Genomic DNA, 26466 nt, shown 5'->3' on the forward strand with positions numbered 1-26466 from the left:
TTTTAACTGGTATATATATATATATATATATATAAGCCCAGGTGGTCGTGTGGTCTAGCAGGACGGCTACAGTGGGGGCAATTTAGTGTCACTATATCTCAGTAGCATGGGTTTAAATCCCATCGAGGGAAGAACCAAAAAATTTGCCAAAGCAAATTTACAGATCTAACATTGTTGGGTTGATGTTTAGACGAGTTGTATATACATAATGTACACAGCCATGTATCACCATCACTGCTGGTGATCAGATGGATAAATCTGTTGTAGAGCTGTCACTGGCTCAACAACTTATATATATATCTATATATATATAGTTGTCTGACTTGAACCATTCAGTTTCTGTGTAAGAATTATAAACATAGCCTGGATAGAGATAGAACTAATTTGCAGAATTTTTAAATGATGAAGAAGTTTATTTACTACTAATCTTGAGAGAATTCAATTCCATACTAAAAACATACAAGTAATGAATCATATTCAGTAAAAAGGATCATGTAGTCCATTTCGCTGATCATATGTCCAGAACCCATGATTCTTTTATGATATATAGCACACTCACATGTTAAACCTACTTAGGCATTGAATAATTAACCACATCAAACAGATCGATGAGGAAAATTGGAACATATATATTGTTTGAGATGGCAGTGTTAACCCAACAAAAAAACAAAATGAAATTCTAAGCTCCACATATTGTCTTCATCAATGTGAATAAATTTCTCAGGTCATGTCAGTGTTATAAATTATATACATAATTATATATGTATGAAAGATACATAAAAGAGGGGCATAAGATATCAGAGGAAACGTCAAATTCATATTTCAAAATAAACCAACAATGCCATGGCTAAAAATTAAAAGGACAAAGACTAAGCAATATGAACACCACCAACAACTAGGGGTGATCTCAGGTGCTCTAAAGGGTAAGCAGATCCGGCTTCACATGTGGCACCTGTCTTTTTGCTCATGTTATTTATTGTTATTACAAACCAGGAAAATACTCTAATCGGTAGGTTACATTCGTTATGAAATAGGAAGTGGATTGTAGTTAAGACACTTGGAACGTATCCAATATTATCTGTGAAACAGTTATTCAATAATGTTCAACCCACTTGTTGGCAACAATGGAAAAAAGATTCAAATTCCCAGGTTGTGGAGAATATTTCTTTTAAGCAATGTAAAATCATCTACTGAACAGCAGGCCAAGGTGGTGAGTGGTGTAAGTAGTTGAACTACTGTATCAGCAGGCTTTCAACACTGATCATGAGGTTCGTACCCAGCACATGGCACCTGTGCTCACTCTAATCTTAAAATTAGTAGGATTGTTGGTTTTCCTACCTAAGATCAATGGTTCTTCCCAGGTGTTATCTCAATATTGATGAAAGTGGTGTTCAACACCAATCAATACAGAACCAGTTTGGTACTGTAACATTCTGCCCAAGGTTAGGGTGAGGATTTGGTACCAACAAACTATCTTATTGCCACAAGATTCTGTCAGAGATTAAGGGGAGGATTCGGTGCCAACAAACTAGCTTATTGCCACAAGATTCTGTTCAAGGTTAGGGGGAGGATTCGGTACCAACAAACTAGCTTATTGCCACAACATTCTGTTGTTGTCATTTGTTGATGTTGATCATATTAACTGTTTTTCATTCATTGTTTCATAAATAAATTTAAACCAGGCAGTTAGTTTTCTAGTTTGAATTGTTTTATATTTGTCATTTCTGAATTTTTGTAGCAGACTGCAGTATGGGTTTTGCTCATTGTTGAAAGCTGTACCATGACCGGTATTAAATCAAATGAGACAACTCTCCAATACAACTAAGTCCCTATTTGTAAAGTAAACCATTAAAATTCAAAGTATGAGCTTCAACACAGAGCTTTTACTTACAACGAACAGCAAGCTATGTCACTTAGTCTCTGATGGAGATTGGTCAATCATACCACATCTAATTTTTACATCTACATATTATGTCTTTATTATCATAAAAGGTTCATACAATTCTTTTGTGTAGCATCAGAAGCAATGATAAGAGGGACTAAAAGAATGACGGTTTACATTTCTGATGAATTAAAAACATTATACACTACAGAACTTTGTAACATTGGGTTTAAGTATGTATATATGTATATCCTTCTTTTGAAAGAGAAACTGTAAACACTCTGGCATGCTTCTCAGACTTTGACCAGAAGGTTCTACAATTGATTCTAGATCATTCATCCTTGGCTGAGAAGCTTTAAAGACTTTGGTTTGACCTCATCAGAATCAAATTAAATCCAAGACATATATGAAGCCATAACAGTGACCAACAGTTCAATGTGGCATTACCAAGTCTTAGTGGCATATATAAAATAAATACAGACAAATCTATCAAACATTTTGTTTTTATTTCACAACAAAACTAGGTGTATTTTTCACCTCATGAGCACTACGTACAAATACAGAATTTTTAACAAAAACTATCTAACAAATTCTGTATGTTTGGCGGTCATTGTTATAACTAATTTGTGAATCACTTCAAAACAAAGATAATAACAGCCTTACAAGGGACTATTTAAGATATAAAAAAATAAATCCTAAAAAAATCAATGGAGAAAAGCAGTTAATTTTTGTCCATAATTTGTAATGTGCTGCTAAAATGTTTATTTCCTCGGTTTCTACCCCTTTTCATATTTGTTGTGCTAAATGCCATGTTTTTATCACATATCTAAAGTTTCCACATAACTTTTTGCAGTAATATTTTTTTTTACTGATTCACAGTGAGAGAAGAAATTTATTTCACAGGTACAATTTCTAGGATTCAGTGATTTATTATTGCTAGCATTAACGTCCAGTAGCAAGTATTTCATGGATATTTAGTGCCTGAAAAAATTGGTTAATACAAAAGATATGTTTTGAAAATATGTCTGACAGGGAGGAAGGTGGGAAATGAGACCTGTATTGCCACTTTATTTCTAAAAAAATAAGATTGAACCATTAAAAACAAATTATATTGTAAAATTAATCCCTAGAAATATCATTCCATAAAACTATCACACCTGAAATTGTTATATATACTTTATACAACTTTAAATGTACAATGAAATGTGATAAGCAATAAAGTTACTTTTAGCTCCAAATGAAACATTGGAGCTGGATTTATCATAGTTTAGATTTTCAGGTTAACAAAAATTACGAAGAAATACATTTTATATGATATAGTGTCAAGTAAATAATAGGAAAAATGTTAATTATTTTATAAGGTCACAGAACAATCACTAACAAATAGAAACTGGAATTAGTCTGTTTTCTATATTTTTATCATCAATATTGTTCACAAAAGTGAAAACCAAACAAATATAGAATTTTTTACATATTTTTTCCATAGCATCCAAGATTCTTATTGCATGTACTTTTCACAATAAAATAAACAGGATATTTTAGAAAAATCAGTACTTTATTTGTGAAAAACTATTGTTTTCCTGTCAGAATCAGTGCGGAATATCTATAAACAGTCTTGTCTAGTATGTGTAAGTGTTTCTACAATTAATTCAAAACTACAAAGTGTATTTAATAAACATAGAGCCATTTCATGGATATATGATAAGTAAAAGAGCCATTTCATGGATATATGATAAGTAAAAATAAAACAATGAAATAATTTACACAGAATGATAGGACACAAACATGTCTCTATAAAGTATATTAAGCACTTACTGCATACATCTGTCACTAAACTAACTTAAATTGTTGTTAATTTACCAAAGGCTACAATAAAGTTCAGAACCACTTTTTTCCTTCTTGAAAGCCTAGAATTTGTGTTGTGAATCAATCTACATTTTATGGAGTAAAGAAAATACTATGTAACAGAAGTACACATGTTAATCTATTTATAGTAACACACATGATAATAAGTGGATATTTTGCATACATCATATGTTTTTTTTAGATTACAAGTTATGTTTTATAGTTGATATTTACAATGTGTACAAAAAAGAACTATGTGTTACAGAGATCATGGCTTGAAAGACAAATCATAAGTTCTGAGGTACTGCTCAAAAGCGTTTGTGAAAATGCAAGAAAATAAAAACAAATAATTTAGTATACTATATCCATGCCATAACAGGTTTAATAAATAAATATATATATCATAAAATTCTTATTTACATTATCTTAGACATGGGACAGTTCTTTGGTGGCTTAAGATGATACTTTATATATATATACAACTCATAGAAGTATTACATTTTATTGGGACCGCTTCAAAATAACATATCAGAAATGTTATTTAAATGACACATGATACATAGAGAAGTTGAAAAGTGCAGTTTGTCTTTCTTAGATATGGATATTTGGTTTTCTTCTGATATATTATTTATTATATCCATTTTAGTCAGTGAATCAATATAAATCAGAATCCCCCAAGTTATAATAGTATGACTCATGGTTCAGTTCAAATTGAAGCATTGGTTTCAAAAACGGAAGTTTAATAAAAAATACAATTACAAATAATGGACCCAACAGAGATTGAGAATTTTTAAGCAAAGCCTTGAAAAACTATCTGTAACATGTGATCAAAATGAAAAAGAAATTAACTAGTTTTAGAGAAAAGTATTTCCTTCTATGTATCAGTAGTGCAATATGTTAATGTAACTGTCTGTTATAAAAGGCTCTGTAGAAAACATTGTTCTTTGGACTTGATTTAACAACAAAACCCCTGCAATAAAATAAAACAACCAAATTAAACATGGTTAATGTAAGATTGGCAATTTATAATAAAATTGTTAAGCTTTATGATGTTAAAATCATATCTCATATTCATCCATATTACAATTAATCAAGTAGAAAAGTGGTCCTTAAATGTTATCAGTTATAGGATTTTGCATAAATTAAACAACTACTATTTCATAAATCAGATTTTGAATTGAATATTTCAGAAAATTTTGTAAACTGATCAGTAAATTAACTTTTAACTAGTTTACTTATCTAACAAAACATTTTAGATACAGTAATCATAAAGATAGCATTGAATCTGCAGAAGAACTGGTTTAACATGTACATGATCATATTCAAAAATCAAATTGTCTTAAAGTTATTTCATCAGAATGTTTAAAACAATTCCACCACTTAAAACATGGTGTGAAACAAAAAGTTCATTCTTTAACCTTACAAGGAATTAAATAATCTGTCTAGACATAAAACATATTTATAGAATACAATTAAGATGTCAAAGTGCTTTTCCCATACTCATACACAAGTATATATAATTACTCTGATGTTAAGGTTCCAATATTTACTGTTTGAACACAACAGGTGCACAAAATTTCCTTAATTTTTAATTAACAGTAAGCAAATCTATTGCTGTTTTGAATCAATTTTTGTTTATAATAATAAGATGACTAGCACATAGAAAACATACTTATTTTTTTGGTAATCATTTAACAATTGTAGCAGAATGATAAAAAATTCTGATCCAACTCAAACATGTTCTGATATGATGAACCTATCTAAATGGAATAGCTGTCATTATATCATATTGACAAGTAACTTGGAACTCTATTTTATAGATTTAAATGAGGTGTTCAAATTGCTGTGCATTAAACAAACAAAGAAAGTGTATCTCAAATGTTTAGCTATTTAGTAAAAAAAATATGCCATCATTTTACATGCTGCATTGCCCATCCGATATTTGCCCAATACTAATGTATAAGAAGAAATGTATAACAATATTTTACAGAGATATTTTCATGTATTTTCTTACAAAATAATGTATATAATAAGTTCACATGTCATTACCATATAAAAGAGAATAATTCTTTGGCTTTTCTAAGATCCATAAATAAAATTAAAGACAAGGTACATGATTTGATATTATACTAAAGTTACAAGAGGAGTATAACATATAAAGTGCACACAGCAAAATAGATATACAAGTGAACAATGTACCCACTTTTTATTAAAGTGATAATCTAACATACACACTTATCATAGTTGGTCTCTACCACGACGTACACTGAAACAAAAGAAAACAGGTCACATGACATCAACCTGGCATCCAATAAAATGTCATTTGAATCAGGTCACATGACATCAACCATCCAATCAAATGTCAGTTGAAACATGTCACATGACATCAATCATCCAATCAATGTCAGTTGAAACATGTCACATGACATCAATCATCCAATCAATGTCAGTTGAAAGTTAATTCCATCTTTCTTATGTCTGCTTTAAACCGTCACATTTCGACCATAAGTAACATTGATGGAAAAAGACACCAATATTAATAACTGATTTACATTTATTAAAAGGGTCTTATCTAAATTAAATTTTGGCTTTTGTATTAAAATAGTGCTTGCTCTTTTGTATTTTACTGAAGTAGGGGACGAAATACATGTAATACTAAAAATATGGGTCATGAATTTGATAGAAAAGTAGTAATTTTTTGTCTTGTTAAAGAAGGTACAAAATAATTATGTCTGAACCTGTCAAACTAAATTCAAGACCCCATGACATAGAGTATTTAATATTTTAAGTTAAAGCTGCTCAACTTTTTTTCATCGTTTTGATATTAATTGTCCCAAAAGTATTACACCACAACTTAAATTGAGATGGAGAAAGCGCAAGTGTGACTTTTTTAGTTTCCATTTATTGTCTATAAGAGATGCACTACAAAATAAATGAGTTCTTGAGCCAAGTAGCTTTTCACTTTACTAATGATTCAAAATAAGAGATTATTTACCTATTAATAAGTGTAAAAGTTATGTCTAAATGGAATAATCTTATTAATACTAGAAAATACAGTTCAACACTAGTCTATCAAAGAGTACTCAGTAACCTTATTTATTTCACTTAATTTAAACCACAATTATAAAATCAACTGTAACATTTGAAAACTTTTCATATATAAAATCATTTCAACTAGTTATTGAAAATGTGACGAATTTCGCTTTAAAAGCAAGCAACAGAATATTTATGTGAACATTATGTAACCTTTCTAGCCTTGAACATACTAAAAACTCAAGTAGCAATTGTGTCACAGAAAACAGTGTATTACTAGAAAACAATGTTATGTTGAACATTAATTTAATTAGAAAGGAGAACATGGAGGGGATGCATCTCTTTGTCCTGTTTAGTTTATTCTAGCCTTGTATCACTACCACAGGTGACCTATGGTCTTGCATAACAAATGTAAATAAATAAATAACTGTTTAACAAACAAAGACTTGAATACAAACAACTGACCAGTGACATAAAACATTCACTGGATAATATAATACTTCCAAAAAGTTCTCAGACTACTAAATCAGGGCTTGTTTAGCTGCCATCAACTCTAATTGTCCTGGGTATATTGTATCAATAGAAAAAAAAACCCTCCAAACAAAAGCCTTTTACTGAAGCAATACAAAAATTTCAAGTCCAGAAGTTCATTGCCATGTGACAAACAAGCCCTGATACAGTCAAGTTTTTGGAAATAAGTAACATTTAATATTTTTACGTATCTCCAAGTGACTTTTGGAAAAATCAACAGTGAATATAAATAATAAATAAAATAAAATTTTCAACATAACAATTTTTTTAGTACTTTGTCATATTTGTTACAGGACCAGCAGGACTGGGTCGTTGACAACGTTTAACGAGGTCATCGTATGTTCCTCCACTAAGAAAACACACGATAATGACAGTCATATTATCACAGCCTAAACCTCCCATCTCACAATCTGGAGCTAAACATCGAGTCATTAATTCTTCACAAATCTGAAAATATAAAATATCACCTCACATTACAATCTGGAGCTAAACATCAAGTCATTAATTCTTCACAAATCTGAAAATATAAAATATAACCTCACATTACAATCTGGAGCTAAACATCGAGTCATTAATTCTTCACAAATCTGAAAATATATAATACAACCTCACATTACAATCTGGAGCTAAACATAGAGTCATTAATTCTTCACAAATCTGAAAATATAAAATATAACCTCACATTACAATCTGGAGCTAAACATCAGGTCATTAATTCTTTTCAAATCTGAAAATATAAAATATAACCTCACATTACAATCTGGAGCTAAACATCGAGTCATTAATTCTTTATAAAATCTGAAAATATATAATACAACCTCACATTACAATCTGGAGCTAAACATCGAGTCATTAATTCTTCACAAATCTGAAAATATAAAATATAACCTCACATTACAATCTGGAGCTAAACATCGAGTCATTAATTCTTCACAAATCTGAAAATATAAATTATAACCTCACAATACAATCTGGAGCTAAACATCGAGTCATTAATTCTTCACAAATCTGAAAATAAATATAACCTCATATTACAATCTGGAGCTAAACATCGAGTCATTAATTCTTCACAAATCTGAAAATATAAAATATAACCTCACATTACAATCTGGAGCTAAACATGGAGTCATTAATTCTTTATAAAATCTGAAAATATATAATACAACCTCACATTACAATCTGGAGCTAAACACTGAGTCATTAATTCTTCACAAATCTGAAAATATAGAATATCACCTCACATTACAATCTGGAGCTAAACATCAAGTCATTAATTCTTCACAAATCTGAAAATATAAAATATAACCTCACATTACAATCTGGAGCTAAACATCGAGTCATTAATTCTTCACAAATCTGAAAATATAAAATATAACCTCACATTACAATCTGGAGCTAAACATCGAGTCATTAATTCTTCACAAATCTGAAAATATAAAATATGACCTCACATTACAATCTGGAGCTAAACATCGAGTCATTAATTCTTCACAAATCTGAAAATATAAAATATAACCTCACATTACAATAAGGTGCTAAATATTGAATCATTAAAATATTTTTTAATATTAAATCCTGCTGACTTAACATGTTTTTTTTATCCTTTTTATTTAGATCAACAGATCATATATCAAATTCATTTAGTTATGTTGCGATATTTTTTCAATGAGAAAATTAAAACAATACAGGCTATGTGTAAAGTTAAAGACTTGTATCTATAAAATTGTAATAGTACTAATATTTGTATAAAGGATTTCCTGAAATCAAAATAATAAATCTAAAATTTGTGTCCTTTATGATTAAACAATGTCTGAAATAAATGTACACAATTATTTCACAACTTAAGTATTTCTCACATATTCTAGTTTGTCCCTTAAAAATGCAAGACATTTATATATTTCAACTGTCATACAAGTGAGAGATTTAGCTAGCTATAAAATCATTTTTAACCCACCATTTTCTTTGGAAAATGTATGTTCCAATTTTAGAATATGGCATTTTTTTTAATGTGTTGGCTTGCTTTTTTGTCTTGGGGTTCAGTATATTTGTTTTAACTTTGGGTTGTATGAGAATTTTCTTTACAAAATGCACTGTAAAAGGCAAAATCAGGGTAGATAACTCATCTTGCAACTCAAGTTCTTCATTGCACAACTATCAGTATTAGTTCTACCATTTAGTACTGGCATAGTAAATCAAAGCAGAATAATAACCCATACTTTTTATAATGATTAATTTTTGTGACAATACCGATTCTAAGATATATTTATACTTTACACTTTATACTTATATTTTTCTTTCTGAAAAGTACAGATATACTACATAGTACATACCATATCTGGTTGCATTCCCTGAGCAATCCTGCTCCTGACAAAAGTGACAACCTCCTGGTTAGTTAATACATCCCAGATACCGTCACAGGCAAGAACAATAAACTCATGGTCAGATGTTATACGTTTCTGTACAACGTCAGGATAAGCTACAAGTATTCAAATAAAAACATTACAATTACCCACCAAATCCTTTCTTTTCAGTAATAAATTCTAGATACAGATAGTTTGATTATAGTTTTCTTTTGCATCATTATAAATAGCTTTGTATGTCTTTTCAGTCAGTTTTTGTGACTATTTCTCTTTACTTGATGTAAATTTATATTTATAATTACAGAACAATATATATTTGTACAAGATCAGATTTGAGTTCCGTTCCTGTTGACTTCCTTTTTTTAGAGATTTACTGTCACAGATATCGTTTAAATGTTTATTCTAATATTTGTCATGGGAGATAATCAACACAATTCAATACATCTTTTATTACTTCCCCTGGGTGGTTACCTCAACATTTTGATTGTTAGTCCCGAGTGTACCATCAGCCCAGTAGCTTATACTTTTGAACTAACATTAAAATTACGTATATAGATTGTGTTATTCAGACTTGCTGATCTATAGAGTATGTTCTTCAGACTTGCCATTCTTGCTGTCACAACATTTTGGGAAATATCTAAAACTAATCATATATCTCCCTCATGCAATCTGATTCTTTGGCTACCCCTTTTATCCTTTTTTGGTATAACTCTATATTTTTAACTAACTTTGGATTTTCAAGTATTTTGGTCTCAACCATCACTGAAGAGGCATTCACTAACAAAATGCTCATCTGGTCCTGATAAAATGATCTAATTAATGTTATCAGATAATATCAAGACATTATGAATTAGCACCACACTCTCAATTTAAGTGTTTGCATTCTACTTTACGAAAAAATTAATCTATAAAAAAATAAAACAAGTCTTAAAAACATTAATGAGACTAAAACAGAGATCAGCAACTGACAATAATGGATACATTCAACTGAAATATAAGTTTTGTTTACTAACTTTGCTAGTTTATGGTACCACAACCTTTTCTACGGGTATCTGTATACATACCAGTTACTATTTGTTCTTCTGGTCTTTTGGTTTCATTTTTCTTGAATACAAAATCTCCTAATGCTCTTGATAAAGCTAAATTACCTTTAAATATAGGATATTGTAAATGAGTAATTTTTTTTATACTAATGAGACTATAAGATTCAACCCCATCAATCCACTTTTCCTCATATGAAAACCAATTCTTTAAACTGAACTTTCAATAACCCTCATAGATTTGTCATTTATCTTATTGTTCATATTTTTTAAGCAATAGTTTTCTTTATCCTAGCAAAATAAAAGCTTTTTTTCTTTCTCTTTAATCATTTAATATTCATAAAATAAAATATACTTAGTAATTATTTTGGCAGGGGAGATCACTTTTGCTCAAATGTACTTAGATACAAGGGCAGATAATAAACTAAATATGACTGCAATATATCCAATCTTACTCTATTTTGTGAAATAAAAACACTTCAAACAGAAACCAATGTGTTTTTTTATAATTCTTTGCAATCAATTGATCTTAATAATGATCTACAAATAAATACTACATGTTATTGATACATGTAACATATCTTTTATTCCCCTAAGAAGTATTTCCCCATTATAATCTTCAATACTTGTTCGATCTTAAACTTCATGTTCTCAAACACAATTGCAGTGCTCTACGTTTCATAAACCTAAATCTTTGTTGAACACATGTTTGATCTTTTTTAACAAAATTCAGTGGCTCTTTTCAGAAACAAATCTTCTGGCCTTTGTTAGTCTTGTATTATTTTAATTTTAGTTTCTTGTCATTGCTTGTGTACAATTTGGAGTTTAGTATGGCGTTCATAATCAATGAACTAGTATATATTTGTTGAGGGGCCAGCTAAAGGACGCCTCTGGGTGCGGGAATTTCTTGCTACATTGAAGACCTGTTAGTGACCTTCTGCTGTTGTTTTTTCAATGGTCGGGTTGTTGTCTCTTTGACACATTCCCGATTTCCATTCTCATTTTTACTTGTAAAGTAATAAATATTTCCGTATAACTCACTTCATTTTCCTTATATGATTTTTGGTGAAGATAGTGCTGATCATATCAAATTTATCATATCTTTAAATTTATCATTTCAACATAAAAGAAAAGTAATTGCAACATTGTTTGAAATAAGGTTTACATATACAATGTTTATATAAAACAAAATTCTTTAAAACAAATATTTAATGTTTTGACTACCATTAACTCTGTTGAATTCCACAAAGCCCCCAGCTGCTGTTATACGTCGAGCCTCTAACTCATTGCTTGGTTTATGATCGTATGATAATTGTTCCACAACACCTCGTACACTGGCTACTGCACGAGAATCACCAACGTTTCCCTGAAATATCAAATATTATGACATATAAGTGTCTTGCTGCAATCACAAGATAACAATTCATCATGTTCTATATTCCAAGACAGGCTCTCAGCTGTTATTACCTTTATTATTAAATAGAGCAAATTATTATACCTCAGTATGTTTTTTCTTTATAAAAAATAATGAAATAGTTGTGCTATTTCATCCCACAGACTATTTGCCAGTTATAGTTTCAAAGACTATTACCCCGGTTAATAGTTCCATAATCATCTTTCCCGTACTTTTTCATGCTTATTTTTCATTGGACAATAATGATGTCATTGACTATTTTGATTGGCAACGTCAAACTCTAATATTGTAAACAGTGTAATCTGTGTGTGTCCATTGTAATTTCACTTACAAGAAGCAAATATAAAAGAGAGAAAAACTTTGTGTGCATTTTTTAAAGATATAGTACCAAAGCTTATTCATAATATGGGTTCGGTCGTCATATTTGCGTTTGGTGTACTTTAGCTTAAATTTATCATACGCACGGAACATTTAACACAAGCATTTCTAGTCTTGATTGCAATTTATGAAAATATTTACAAATATAAGAAAAATACATAAAAAAATATAGTTTATCTTGTGCATGTCAAGTTATGTGACAGTTTTTTCTTTTCTTTCATATGATATATCACGGTACACTTTTAGAAAATATTAATTTTGTATATAAAAACACTTAATGACTGTGTTGTTCAGTATAATAAAACACCTAATGACTGGGTGTGAGGGTAATAGCAAGTTTGTTGTCCCTGAGATACCAACTTGCTATTACCCTCTCACCCAGTCAATAGGTGTATAATATTGACCTGTTTCAAGTCTAACTTTTCTATCATCGCAAACATGTCTTTGTATATGAATTCCATATCCTGGCTAGTTTCTATTCATATAGAGGAACTGTTACAGAATCTTTTTTTCTAAATAACAATGGCTTTGGTAAATTTTTAAATAAAAACAGAAAGACTTGCTTACACTTATTCTAAGATTTAAAACAGTAACCAACATGACCAAGGGTTCAAATAAGCTGTGGTCTGAGGTCGCTTACAAATATACAAAAATCTAGTATACAAAATATGTTAATACATGTATAAGTTCCTATATTTGAGAATGAAAAAGAAAAATTCAGCAATTTTTCCATTTGGAAAGGGGAATAATTCTATAATGGTAAACGTGAAGCCACCAAAATTTGAACTTGATCTGTGTTTCGTGGTAACACGCATTGTGCATAAGTAACATAAAATTTGGTTGACACTGTTGAGGAAAACTTTGAGAACAGAAAAAACATTATTTTTACATTATCATTGTGGGCATTTCTCATTATTTCTATAGAACAGTTAATGTGAGGCCGCCATTATTTAAACTGAACCTTTGTTTTGTGGTAATAAGCATTGTGTACAAGTTTCATACCATTAGATTGAGGCAAACTAGAGAGTTAGAGATTAGAAACTAATTTTGAAACAGATGTATGGATGTAGATGGAAAAGGATCAAACTTTATGCTATGCATGCACTGTACAATGGTACAATGAAAATGAATTTTCATAACAATGGACAGACAGAAACTTCATTATGGAAGGTATCTGTATATAAGGTATGAAGCATCCAGGTCTTCTAAAATATAAAGTTTTATACAAAGAGCTTTCACAGTCGCCACAAAAGTTTAGTTTTACTTAGTGTTGCATTCTGTAACTGTTGTCACAGACAAACAAAACTGACTGTCTTTTGTAATTTGATAACTTACACAGTATATATCACTGCCTTTAAGGATAGCTATCACAGCTGTTGTACCTGCCTGTTGAGATTTAATTACTTACACAGTATATATCTCTGCCTTTAATGATAGCTATCACAGCTGTTGTACCTGCCTGTTGAGATTTAATAACTTACACAGTATATATCACTGCCTTTAATGATAGCTATCACAGCTGTTGTACCTGCCTGTTGAGATTTAATAACTTACACAGTATATATCACTGCCTTTAAGGATAGCTATCACAGCTGTTGTACCTGCCTGTTGAGATTTAATAACTTACACAGTATATATCACTGCCTTTAATGATAGCTATCACAGCTGTTGTACCTGCCAACTCATCTTTCATTAACTCATCTTTCATCATTTCTTCATCCAGAGCTAAAAAGCCCCTTCGTATTGAGTCACTAATATTTCCCTGAGCTGTAAAAATAAGACATTATGAACTAAAATTAGCTCAGTATCTACTGATCATGACCATATAGTAAATGTTCTGCAGAACTAAAAATTTACAATAAAACTAAATATGAAGGAAAAAAATTAATTTTAAATAATAGCTATACTGTAGTCCTAATTTTTTTTCTTGCAGAGAATTTATTCACATTTAGTTACACTGTACTTTGATTCTGTAGTCAGAATATCTACAAGAACACTGATGTGTCAAAACTGAACCCATAAATTCTTGAAGACTAATATCTTAATGATTATATGAAAATATTAATAATTTGTACAATAACTCCTAATTGGTCTGTAAAAAAATAAGAAAACATAAAATATATTTTTCCTTTATGTGTACTTACAGTAATAAGGTTGTGCTAATATTTTCTTGTGTAAGTGTAGGCTTGCGTACTGAGCAACTCTGGCACCTGTAAAAAAACATAACAAAACATCACATTTAGCATGTTTTTAAATCAAGAAATAATGTTGCAAATTTTTTATTCGGAATTTCAATAAAAAATGGACTAAAATGCGAGATTAATTATAAGGATTTCAGAACTATCTTCAGACAGTTGTATGAACCAGATATCAGAATGAATCAATTTTTAATTAATGCAATAACCATTAAGTCCCATTAATAGCATTAATAAAGTGCTTGTAAGCACTGAAGGGTAAAGATTGTTTTAATTTATAAGTGGGAAGTAAAATAAAATATTGAATTGGTTGCAGGTGATTCAACTACAATTCTGGACAATGGGAGATAACTCCAATGACACAATGACATCATTTGTATCTTTAGAACAGACTAGTTCACACCTGTGATATCAGGGTCTGTGACTGAATTAAAATATATAAGTAAGTGTGAGCTTATTTAAGCTTGGATTTTTTTGTATTGGTACATGTATTATCATCTGCTGATTAAAAGATGCACAGTTTTCTCTGCTTTCAAAATCTGTCTGTATGAACACTTGGACCTGGAACTGATCATTTGTTGGTAATATTAATTATTTGGAAAACAAAAGGGCCTGGAATGGTGTAATTTTTAATCAACACCATTTTCCTATATATACATGATATATAAGCTAAAAATAGAGTTGATTTTTTTTTATTTGTCGTTTTTACACAGAAGGCTAACAAGTTGGATATTAGATTCTTGCAACTTGCAAAAGCTATGTAATTTTCTTGCCCATTGTAACATCATTTTGTGACTTGAATATCTGAGCATATATATATACAAATGTATATTACATTGAAATATTTCTGGAAATATTTCTAGATTATAGTTGATCATCTCAACAAGATTGTTTTTCTGGCTTCAATCGGTACGACGAAATTGAGAAAAACAATCGAGTGGAGATGACACATGATAATCCGTTATCACTATTTTACCTATGACTACGTTGTTAATTTTATGTTAATTTAATTAACAACTGCACCTGCTCCTTTAGTTTCTATAGATAATTTTCTTATCATTCAACTCAGTTATAAGATCAAAGGGAAATTTCATAAAATAACGAGTCATGGATAGTGTATAGAATGTTAAAAGGTAGTGATAATCCTTGGAAGATTGGAGATCAAGTCAGTAACAGGGTTTTGGTTGCATTTCATGCAATCTTTATCCAATAAAAACCTTTCAATTATTTCTACATTTATAGTAATATAAAATATCTGTCCTTGAACTATCATCATTTTGGGATCATTAAATTCTTATATTTCACAATATTTTAATTTCAGATTAATTAGAGAAACAAACTAATAGAGGAACATAATGAAAAAAACATATCCACCCACCACCTCTTTAACTAAAATCACTTTATCTTTTGTCCTCATTAAGCTTTAAATATTACATCATTACATTATGAGGCATGTAAGTTATACTACAGGTGTTTTAACTTAGATGATAGGAATATCAGTGTCAGGTTATCACAGAGAAAGTACATCCTACTTTGTAATTTAATTAGCTTTACAAGATGTCTACACCTGCTAATCAACACTTCCATCTTTACTCAAATCTGGTGAAAATGATGTATAAATCAATCGATCATTTATATTACTGATGGATAGCATCCTACCTGTGTTTAATTCTTATGTAAGATTGTAAAAGTTTTTAAATCTATACTCTAGATATCGGCAGTCGATTGGGAACCTTTACTTTCTAATTACAATTAAAGACCTTTTACTTTGTGTTAACAATAATGAGGACAGTAAAGAAATGGCCACAGTATTAATTAGATATTGATTTATCTTTACAGTGTGATATAAACTCATTAAAGCTCTGGATCTATACAAGAAATTACTACCTAAGCATGAAATATACTTATTCATCATAAGTATCATTTTGATTAGAAGTATTGAAGAAAAAAAAATTATGTGTACAGCTTTCACACTTTTGCAGAAGTTTAACTTTTCATGATCATGATGACCGTACATTTTAGGAAAAAATATATATATTTAAAGACATTATGAAGCTTTAAAATTTAAAAAAAAAATGATTATGTTTCATGTGTTTTAAATTATCAAATCACATTAATGTAGTACATGTACTGCTATAAAATTATTATCTTGCCATACACTAATTCACAAATGTTTTCACATATGCAGTTATTTGAGTTACCTTAATTACAAGAGACTCTCATTAAAGAATGAAAACAAACTTACATGGGAAAGTAAATACCGGTAGTAACATTTGATTCTTAAAGAACTAATTTAATACAACAAACCATTTTAACAGCTGATAAATATTTTTAATAAGAGTTCTATTAACAAATGGGTATGCATAAAATATATAAAAAAAAATATCACAGTTCTACCATATTCACTTATTTGTCATGTGCTCTGTGTTTATTGTTTAGTAAAGTCAGAAAACTTCAGCAACAAACTTGAAATTTTTAAAATCAGCTTGCCATCTGAATGAATTATGATTTGTCGATAACACTTTGTAAATTTGTAATAAATATTACTTTTTTTTAAAATTGTTATTTGGATGGAGAGTTGTCTCATTGGCACTCACACCACATCTTCCTATATCTATTAGAAAAATGTGCATACAGGACTTAGTTTAGTATATATACATGCATTCATAATGATTTTGATAACATTAAAATTAGAACAAAACTTGTTTCATATGAATTCATATTTGGCCAGTTTCAAAACGTGAATTGTCATGAATGAACTTCTTCTCTTTGTGATTAGATCTAATGGTAAATTTGTATATAATCCTAAATACAATTGTGTCCACTTATTTCATAGGACAAGCCTTTTAAAAGCACTAACACTAGACAATGGATTCCAGGTGAGGAGAAAATTGATTCAGATGGTTTTTTTCAGCCAGATGAGTTAGAATAAAGAAACTATTTCTATGAAAATCTATGCTACTAGAAAGACCTATGGCTTAACTTTTAAATCTAGTCTTTACAATTAACTGAAAGTCCTACGACATTGGTTTGTAACATTGCTTTGGGGCTTGTACATTTTTTTCTACAAGCCTACAGAATCCAGCTAAAATTTTCCAAAAATTAAACTTTTTGCTTGTGAAGGAAACAACAAATGTCAAGTAATTATCTTGTATGAACAGGAACTTGTGATACTTTTTATAGTGTTCAGGATAAGGCTCATCAGTGATCACTGAACACTTCATATCGACCATCAAAACGAAGGGTTTTATTTTTATCTCATGTCAACCCACTATAATTGATATAAAAAAGAGGATGTGGTATGATAGCCAATGAGACAACTGTCCACAAGAGACTAAAATGACGCAGACATTAACAACTATAGGTCATTGTAAGGTCTTCAACAAATAATAATGAAAAACAATTCAAACGAGAAAACTAACAGCCTTATATTTATATAAAAAATTGAACGAAAAACAAATATGCCCTTTCCCAATCATCAATTTACTGTCTTCATACTAGAAGACATTTATCATGCTCATAATACTCCCTATGCCTGGGACTGTATATGATCGTATATTTGAATTTCTTTTTTTTAGAAGAAAACACTTACAAAGATTTTCTACAAATATTTACCTGTTTGAGTTTATATATCTTAACATATTGATTTTTCAATAGACCTTTTCTAACAGTTTGTCATTATTAATAGAAAAGTTTCATTACGAATATTGAAAAGCCAAATATGTACTTGGTATTCTAGATGAATTAACATTAGTAACAATGATGCAAACTGAATCAATATTTCAATTATAGGATAAATAAAAATGTAAGAGGATACGAAACTCTTACAACTTATCAAATACACCATCGCTCATTAAGCAACCAATAATAATATTGCAAAACTAATCATAGTAATATCAGTTCATAGTTCATACATGTATATATTCTATACACTTGTTCTAACTTCCATTAGAGATATGTGTCAGATTACTTCTTTTATCATGTTTATAGGAAACTCAAATAAACAACAAAATGGTAGACAATTATTAGTCTTTTAACATGTTAGTTTAAGTGTTTAAATCCTATTTTAAATAATTTTTCGAATAAAACAGAATTTCAATAGCAATGTCAATGTCTCATGCTTTGCACATATTTCATGTATTTTATCTGAAAGAGCACCAACAACATGAACTAAAAAACTTTTTTTTCTCCAATTTTTTACATTTAAATTGTTTGTGTTTTAAGCACTGCTATCATGGCTATTGTGCTATTTCCTAGCAGCCAGTTTTTAGTGATGGATGACGCCGGAGTGCCGGAACTTTGATAGGAAAACTGAACTTTGATAGGAAAACTGACAATCCTAGTCAATTAAGATTGGAGTTGCGTTGTTCAAACTCACAACCTCAGTGTTGACTGGCTAGTGATTACATTAGTTAATACTTAGACCACTTGGCAACCTAGCCCTTCCATATCTTAGAGAAAGAAGGACTTGACAGCAAATGTAATGGTATTTCTGATATATTTAGTTTTAAATATTTCCAAGAGCCATTTATGTATAATTCTTTGAATATTTTTTGATTGGAATAGATTTTCCAAATGGTCGAAGACATTAATACTTTGATAAAAATTTGATAAAAATCAAGCAAAAATTGAACACATGAAAGAGCTTTCAATGCAATTTTTCATGTAATTACTATATCAAAGGGACATAACTCTATTAAAAGTTAATGACACATGAATGATAGGCAATGATTTTTTAAAATGTTCAAGCCATTGCTCATACTCCATTTTTTTTCCAAATTTTCTGCAATCCTTCTTCAAATGTCCCCTGGATTGCACATATGTGCTATCTGTACATGTCAAAAGTGCAAGGGAAGTGACTAGAAAACCTTTTTTTTCTTTCTTTACAGCAGTATACTACCCTCCTTTTAAAGTAGCTTAGTCCTACATAGAGATAGATTGGTTATCTGTTGGGCTAGTCTACTATTAAAGGAGGGTAGTTTACCTAACCTATCAATGACTTCACGGTTCAGCTAACAAGCAAGCTAACCAAAGATATTACCTATAGGTACATACTCACTGAAACCTGCTGTAAAACAAATTTAGGTCATTGTATGGCCCTCAACATAACTTTTTAGTTATGATCATGACTAGCATGACTAGTAAGAGTTAAGTGACTAGTTACATACCTCCATGTCCATCATAGACACCAAAGAAGTGTGTATCTTTATCTCCTGGCATTGACAGTAATTCTGTGTGGGCATCTTCCATATCTCATTAGGTTAAGGAAACAAATAGCACAAAGTACATAGACAGGGTTTCAGCTAGGATTTTATGTTAGTAATAGACACTCAACATAAAAGATTCACCTCCAAAATTGATTTTCTAAACCCTAAACAATCTTTCAGGTTTAGGTCTGCCTACTACCATGACTACAGATCTTTACTTTAAAGTAGGCATTGACAGAGAGGGATACAGTCCATAATTGTACATGCCATACTGGCATACATTTGTTGTACATTTTATAAACCAACTCATTCTCATATATACATGATATATAATAATTACCATTTCAAGTTCACAAGAACTATCAAAAGTCAAGAGTGTGGACAGCCATATATATATAATGAAATTATATCCAAATATAGTGAAGTACTGTAAAATACTTAACAAAGCTACAAGATATTTTTAGTTCCATGTGGAATTTACTGGCCCCATACATATCGTATAAGGTCACTAGCACACTGTGTAACAAATTTATCTTATTAGTAAGGTAGGATCAATGCATGTGAATTGGGACATATAGTTTTGGGGAACACCCCTTTTTAAAAATGGCTGGATCCTCCTCCGCAGGAGTTCAATAGATTTACTAACATTGCAACATAATTCTGCCAATAAAACATACCTGTGAATCTGCAGACTGCAATACAAGAATGTCATGAATGTTTTATACATAAAATTGAGAAAGGAAATGGTGAATATGTCAAAGCGACAACCACCCGACCATAGAGCAAACAACAGCCGAAGGCAACCAATGGGTCTTCAATGTAGCGACAATTCCCGCACCCGTAGGTGTCCTTCAGCTGGCCCCTAAAAATATGCATAATAGTACAGTGATAATGGACGTCATACTAAACTCTGAATTATACACAAAAAACTAAAATTTAAAATCATACAAGACTAACAAAGGCCAGAGGCTCCTGACTTGGGACAGGCGCAAAATTACGGCGGGGTTAAACATGTTTATGAGATCCAATCCCTCCCCCTATACCTCTAGCCAATGTAGAAAAGTAAAAGAATAACAATACCCACATTAAAATTCAGTTCAAGAGAAGTCCGAGTCCGATGTCAAAAGATGTAACAAAAGAAAATAAATAAAATGACAATAATACATAAATAACAACAGACTACTAGCAGTTAACTGACATGCCAGCTCCAGACCTCAATTAAACTGATTGAAAGATTATGTCTTAATCATATGAATATCAGGTACAATCCCTCCCTTTAGGGGTTTAGTATCATACTATCATAAAATATATGAGAAGAACATAACCCGTGTCATGACAACAACTGTTTTTTTTAGAAATAAATGTGTTTAGTTCCGATGCAAAGACCCTATCAGTGTACATGTAGTCATCACAGTAAAGGATACTTATTCTCCATCCCTGCATACATGAAGAGCCAACTTTAGCAAATGAATTCTGACATGTTGCTGTTAACTTTGTCGTTACAGGTTCAGACAAAGTCTGACCCATTGTTTATCTGAAAAATTAAAACAATGTTATTTCATAAGTATAATGAGTCTTTAATGACAGTGAAATGTGTGCTGTTAAAAATGAGGAACAAATATAAAGCAAGAAAGTATGTACAAAACTACAAATGTACATTGAAATGGAAAAATTCAACGAATCCTTTGATCTTTCATAGTCATAATAGGTCTCAGACATTTTCATAATTTTGCACTGTCAAAAGTAAAAGTAAAAACCATGACAACTATATGACTATGTAATATAATCAAGTGATCTTACATATAGGGTATTTAAAAAACAAAAAACTTTCCTTTAAACCTCTGTTCAGTCTCTAGTATGATAATACATGAATATAAATATATTTGTGATGTTATAATGTTGGATAATGATGTATTATGATCAGTTGGTTCTTACTACAAAAGATGGTAGAAGTGAGCAGTATGAGCTCTATAATGCTATACAAAAAATTATGTCCTAAAAAGTGTCTCAAAATGTCAGGAGTGTAACGCTTTCGGTGTGACATTCACAAGAAAGCATGTGCATTCATCATGTTCATTGACGATCTAAAATAAATAAGGGCAGATACCATGGATACAACACCAAACAAAATCGCTCATCAAACCATTATAATTTATATCTTGACTATGATTTCTTGTTTAATTCTTCCATCTATTTACATTTTTATATTTAACAATATAAAGCAAGTAAAATAAGTTTGTGTAAAAAATAAAATGTAAGTTCAAGTTAATATGTTGCCAGAAAATGTCTTTGTAAGCAAAAAACATGTTTATATGCATCTTGCATGGTTTATATTTTTTGGTTAGTGTCATACATGTAGCTCATTTGTAGCTTGGCAAAGGTGTATCCAGATGACACAGCAGTTTTATTACTGGAATACTATATGTTGACCTACAGTCAGGGGTAATGTACTTGAACAAGTAATTTTTATTTACTTGAAGAGGTAAAAAAAAAATACTTCTATGTATATAAGTAAATAATAATGTTTGGATAATCTCCCCTTAATTTTCTAAAAAAATTGCTTGTATATATATATATGGACCATAATTTGGTATTCGGCCTTTGGTTTCTTTTGGTTTCCTTTTTTATAAGTTCTAAAACTTTAACTTTTATTCTGTGGGTTGTGTTGGTGTTAGAATAGTATTAATGGAACAATTGAGTTTTTCAAGAAAAAATTATTACATTTTGATTCACCGTTTACGTGACAGGAAACCAAACAGGAAACCAATCTTTATTTTCTTTATTTTGCACAATATATTTCAAAAGACATAAATGAACACCATTACTAGTGTTACTTGCTTCATGTTAATATTTAAGTTTTATTTTATTGCAAAATCTGCTTAAAATAATCTGAACAGTATACTTTTTCTTAAAATCCATCTTTAATGTAACAGTATTATAAAACTCCTAAATGTGTGCTTGTTTTGAAAACAATTAGTACAATTCATTCAGAAATTTCCATTTTTTCTTCATTGATACAGGATACCATAATCGTTGTATCTTGATGTTTAAGCCAGAAAAAATGTATTTATATTTGGTTTTGAAATTCCAGTTATATACAATTTATTCCAAATCATTGGCAATGTAACATTCTTTAAATCCAGTAAAGAAAAAAACTTTTAACTTGGAATTAAAATCTTTAAAATAGGCACAATGTGATACTTGTGACCTGTACACCATCTACATGGTTTCCACATTTTAATCTACTTTAGTGGACTGAAATCAATAAAGTACCTCCTTTCAAGTCATGCATGGTAAAAGTTTACTTCTCCTTTGACAAGTTTATTGCGTTTCTGATAAGTGTTTGCAGAACATGAATAAAAAATAATAATTAAAAATTGTGACAAAGATGCCAACTTTGTACATTCCAAGTGTAACGGTATATTAACATGTATCTTTTATTAAATTATATTTATTCACCTAAAATATCCAGTAATATTTACTGCTGAAGTTAAATCAATCCAACGAGCATCGGTACAATGATAAGAGACGTAATTTCGATTGATTTTTCCAAGGACTCTTCACATAGTTATCGGGAAACGAAGTGTGTTCTAACGTCTGTCAAATCTGAAATCGATTTTGTCAAGTCATTGGGCATTTATTTTCACACAGGATCGTATGTAACATTATGCACATAGGAAAAATAACAGACCACCGGCCAAATCTCTTTGACAATTGTATTTTCCTCTTTTAAACAAGACGAAACAAGTCTACAGATTATGTTTGCTAACATCCCGTTGGAAACAAAAACAATGTTTAGACCTAGTATTTCATACATCCGGCCGTAATGGCGTGATCACATGTTAGTCACATGTTTCACGTATGACCGGAAATGAATAGACAAACATATTTTATTAAAAAAAAGGAAATAACTGGACTTCTGTTTCGTGTGAAATGTAACGCATAACGATAACGTCATTTTCTAACTTAATTATTACGAAGAACAGAACTAGAATGTAAATCCTCTCTGATTTACCTGTTTGAACATCTCGCGAGAGTTCATTTTTGCATATTGTTATAAAGAATTCTATTACAACAAAGCAGATTACATCATCTAAAATTTGCGTTACGAAATCGGACTCCAAAGTAACGCAACTGTTCTTACAACTGCTACAGAAATACTTATAATTCTCGGCATTTTCTTCAGACTATTCTTATTGGTTGATGTTCTTTATTATTTGAAAGCAAAAGTAATGAATCTGCCGGTGACGATTATCTATAAATCAGTCAGCGTTATGCACTTCGGAAGTGGAAAGTAACGCGAGAAACAACACAAAAATACGGTCGTATAATCTTTGAAATTTGTTAATTTCAATTTTTTTTCTAGGGAATAGTAGCATACACTTGTATGTTGATAAAAATAAAGGCTTCTTTAGATGTAGTTACGACTTTTCTTACAGTAAAACACATTTTTATCACTTTTCTATAGTTATAGGAAACGAGCCCAATAGCAAATTATGGTTCATATATATATATATATAAGTAATTTTTTTTTTACAATCCCACAAAATTTCTCAAGTTTGAAATGTAAAAAAATGCCTTTAATGATTTTTCCCAAGTTGACTCATTACTTTTTATTAGAGTTCAATGTTTCATCTCATTAATTCAACAAGGAAACTGATTGAGCAAAGATCTTAAGTATTTGGGCAAGGCCTTCAAAAATTGCTCCTTGAGACCAGTGTTCTGAAGATAACATTAAACTACACTTAAAATGATTAGTATTTTAGACATCTGCAAAGGGCAGACAATTTAAAATGCTACAAGATCAAAGAAATCCTAAGAATTTAAGAAAAGAAGATCGGATGACATGATTTTTATACAAAAAAATAATGCAATGTAAGTAAAAAAATCTGAATGTCTAAGGGACAGAACTGAGCTATTTTTGTTTACCTATACAAGTAAATAAAATAACACAACTATTAAAATTTACTTCTTCAAGGATATAAAAATTACTTGTACAAGTAGGACCCCTGACTGAACTATAGTTGTTAATTTATGTGTCATTTGGTCTCTTGTAGGGAGTTGTCTCATCAGTTGAGGACTTACTTAAATAAGTCATTTTCTAAATCTGACACTAATTCAAGTAATATTATGTCCAGAAAGGTTGGGAGTAAGAGTTGTCTTTCTTTAATGATTGCCTACATTCACATTGTATTTTTAAAAGTAGTACAAATTATAACAATCACTAGAATAAGTGATTTAATCTTATTGTATCTTTAAATATAGAATACTTAATGTTCCAGCGACTAATATGTTGCTAAAATTATCAGAACCAACATATGTGCTGATAGGATGACCAGGTCATGTGAGATGTCAAGATGCTTCATTTTAGGAGTATTAAATTTATTTTTTAACCAAACTCGTTAAAAATTATAATAGCCTTCAAAGAGGGTGGTAATGCCCTGTACCCTCAGGCGTCAAATGATCATTTTAGGCTCAGATGTATTGAATATTTATTGTTACCATTAATTTTGGAAGAAAAAGAAGAGAGATTCATCAAATACAGCGGATTTTTATATCGGCTAAACATGCTAAAAGAAAGTGTAAATTTTATCATCATGCACTAAAAGTTACCGTTAACACCATTTGGCAAGAATTTTAATTGTTATACATCATGAATGTACCCCATTAGTACCCTCTTCCAAGACCTCATAATTATTTGAACTACATGTAGGTCCTGAATAACCCATTGACCTTCACTAACCAATAACTTAAAGACAGTTACAACCATTAAGGTAAAGATAGCTTAAGCAGTCTCGTGGACAACATTTGTATTCACCCAATTGAGTAAGTCATTAAACATAAAAACATGCCTTGGCCGCAGCAACTCGTACACACGACAAGCACGAGCGAGCAAGTACTGGTAGTACATATTACACTATTCAAAGAAGTTAAATGTGTTTATTTATGTTTTTATGTTGCACAGAAGACGATACAAAACTTACTTTGTATACTTAATTAGTGATTACATTAATATGATGTGAATTTAAGGAATTTTCCACTAAAACAATGCTGGCATTACAGTACTGTTGTGCTGTTTCTATTTTCATTTAATTTCCCCTTAGGCGATTTACCGTTCTAAACGTAAACATTCCGCCAACGGCTATTTCAAGCATGACCCGTTTAGAAATATCAAGACATTTCTTTGTACTTACTTTGAACAGCTAAGAGAATATTTTTAAAAAAGAAGTTTTATTTGTTTATTAAAGTCTTCTGGTAAAATTTGACAGTGTATTTCCATTTGCGCACGAATATTATATTTATAATTTAGTAAACCGGCTGACGGAGTAGCCCAGTATTGATTCTGGCATGTAACTGAAGTACTAGTTTTGCTTTCCCTATTGTTAGTTTTCCCTTAGGCTTTATGGATCGCGATGTTCCTTTGGCACCATCTTACGGTGTTTATATGTCTCTGAACAACAAACAACAAAATCGTTTTACTCGCGAAGTGGTATTAACCATATAGGGATACATAAAAATTCTAAAGAAATTCTGGATAATATTCAGTTAACATGGTTAAATCTCGGTCTATTTTTGAAATT

The 26466-nt window shown here is 30.4% G+C and overlaps 1 protein-coding gene across 8 annotated transcripts; it reads right to left on the bottom strand.

Annotated features, from left to right (window-relative positions):
* Nucleotides 1-2369: 2369 nt before the first annotated feature.
* On the bottom strand, nucleotides 2370-26173 carry LOC134697301 (probable protein phosphatase 2C T23F11.1). 8 transcript variants are annotated; one of them, XM_063559482.1, is made up of 11 exons: nucleotides 25870-25994; nucleotides 21310-21419; nucleotides 19847-19930; nucleotides 14628-14693; nucleotides 14158-14250; nucleotides 13819-13865; nucleotides 11916-12057; nucleotides 10716-10799; nucleotides 9622-9767; nucleotides 7566-7738; nucleotides 2370-4697 (listed from the first exon to the last, which is right to left on the bottom strand). In XM_063559482.1, the coding sequence occupies exons 2-11, from the start codon at nucleotides 21410-21412 to the stop codon at nucleotides 4625-4627; spliced, it is 1011 nt and encodes a 336-aa protein (XP_063415552.1). In that variant the 5' UTR covers nucleotides 21413-21419; nucleotides 25870-25994; the 3' UTR covers nucleotides 2370-4624. The 8 variants fall into 8 exon arrangements, with proteins under 8 accessions (XP_063415552.1, XP_063415553.1, XP_063415556.1 ...); XM_063559483.1 differs by lacking the exon at nucleotides 13819-13865 and adding an exon at nucleotides 14038-14084; XM_063559486.1 differs by lacking the exon at nucleotides 13819-13865 and adding an exon at nucleotides 5959-5993 and having other exon boundaries at nucleotides 14111-14250.
* Between the last annotated feature and the right edge of the window lie 293 nt (nucleotides 26174-26466).

Source organism: Mytilus trossulus, chromosome 14 (genome assembly GCF_036588685.1).
Source record: "Mytilus trossulus isolate FHL-02 chromosome 14, PNRI_Mtr1.1.1.hap1, whole genome shotgun sequence".
Taxonomy (NCBI): domain Eukaryota; kingdom Metazoa; phylum Mollusca; class Bivalvia; order Mytilida; family Mytilidae; genus Mytilus; species Mytilus trossulus.

What these genes read in the sequence shown, in the direction of transcription:
- LOC134697301 (XM_063559484.1), bottom strand. Translation starts at nt 21,412, where the DNA reads ATGGGTCAGACTTTGTCTGAACCTGTAACGACAAAGTTAACAGCAACA. An exon ending in TATGCAGGGATGGAGAATAA is followed by an intron (nt 19,931 to 21,309) that starts GTATCCTTTACT and finishes TAACCTAATGAG; the next exon opens with ATATGGAAGATGCCCACACA. An exon ending in AAGGCAGTGATATATACTGT is followed by an intron (nt 12,058 to 14,110) that starts GTAAGTTATTAA and finishes TTGATATTTCAG; the next exon opens with GGAAACGTTGGTGATTCTCG.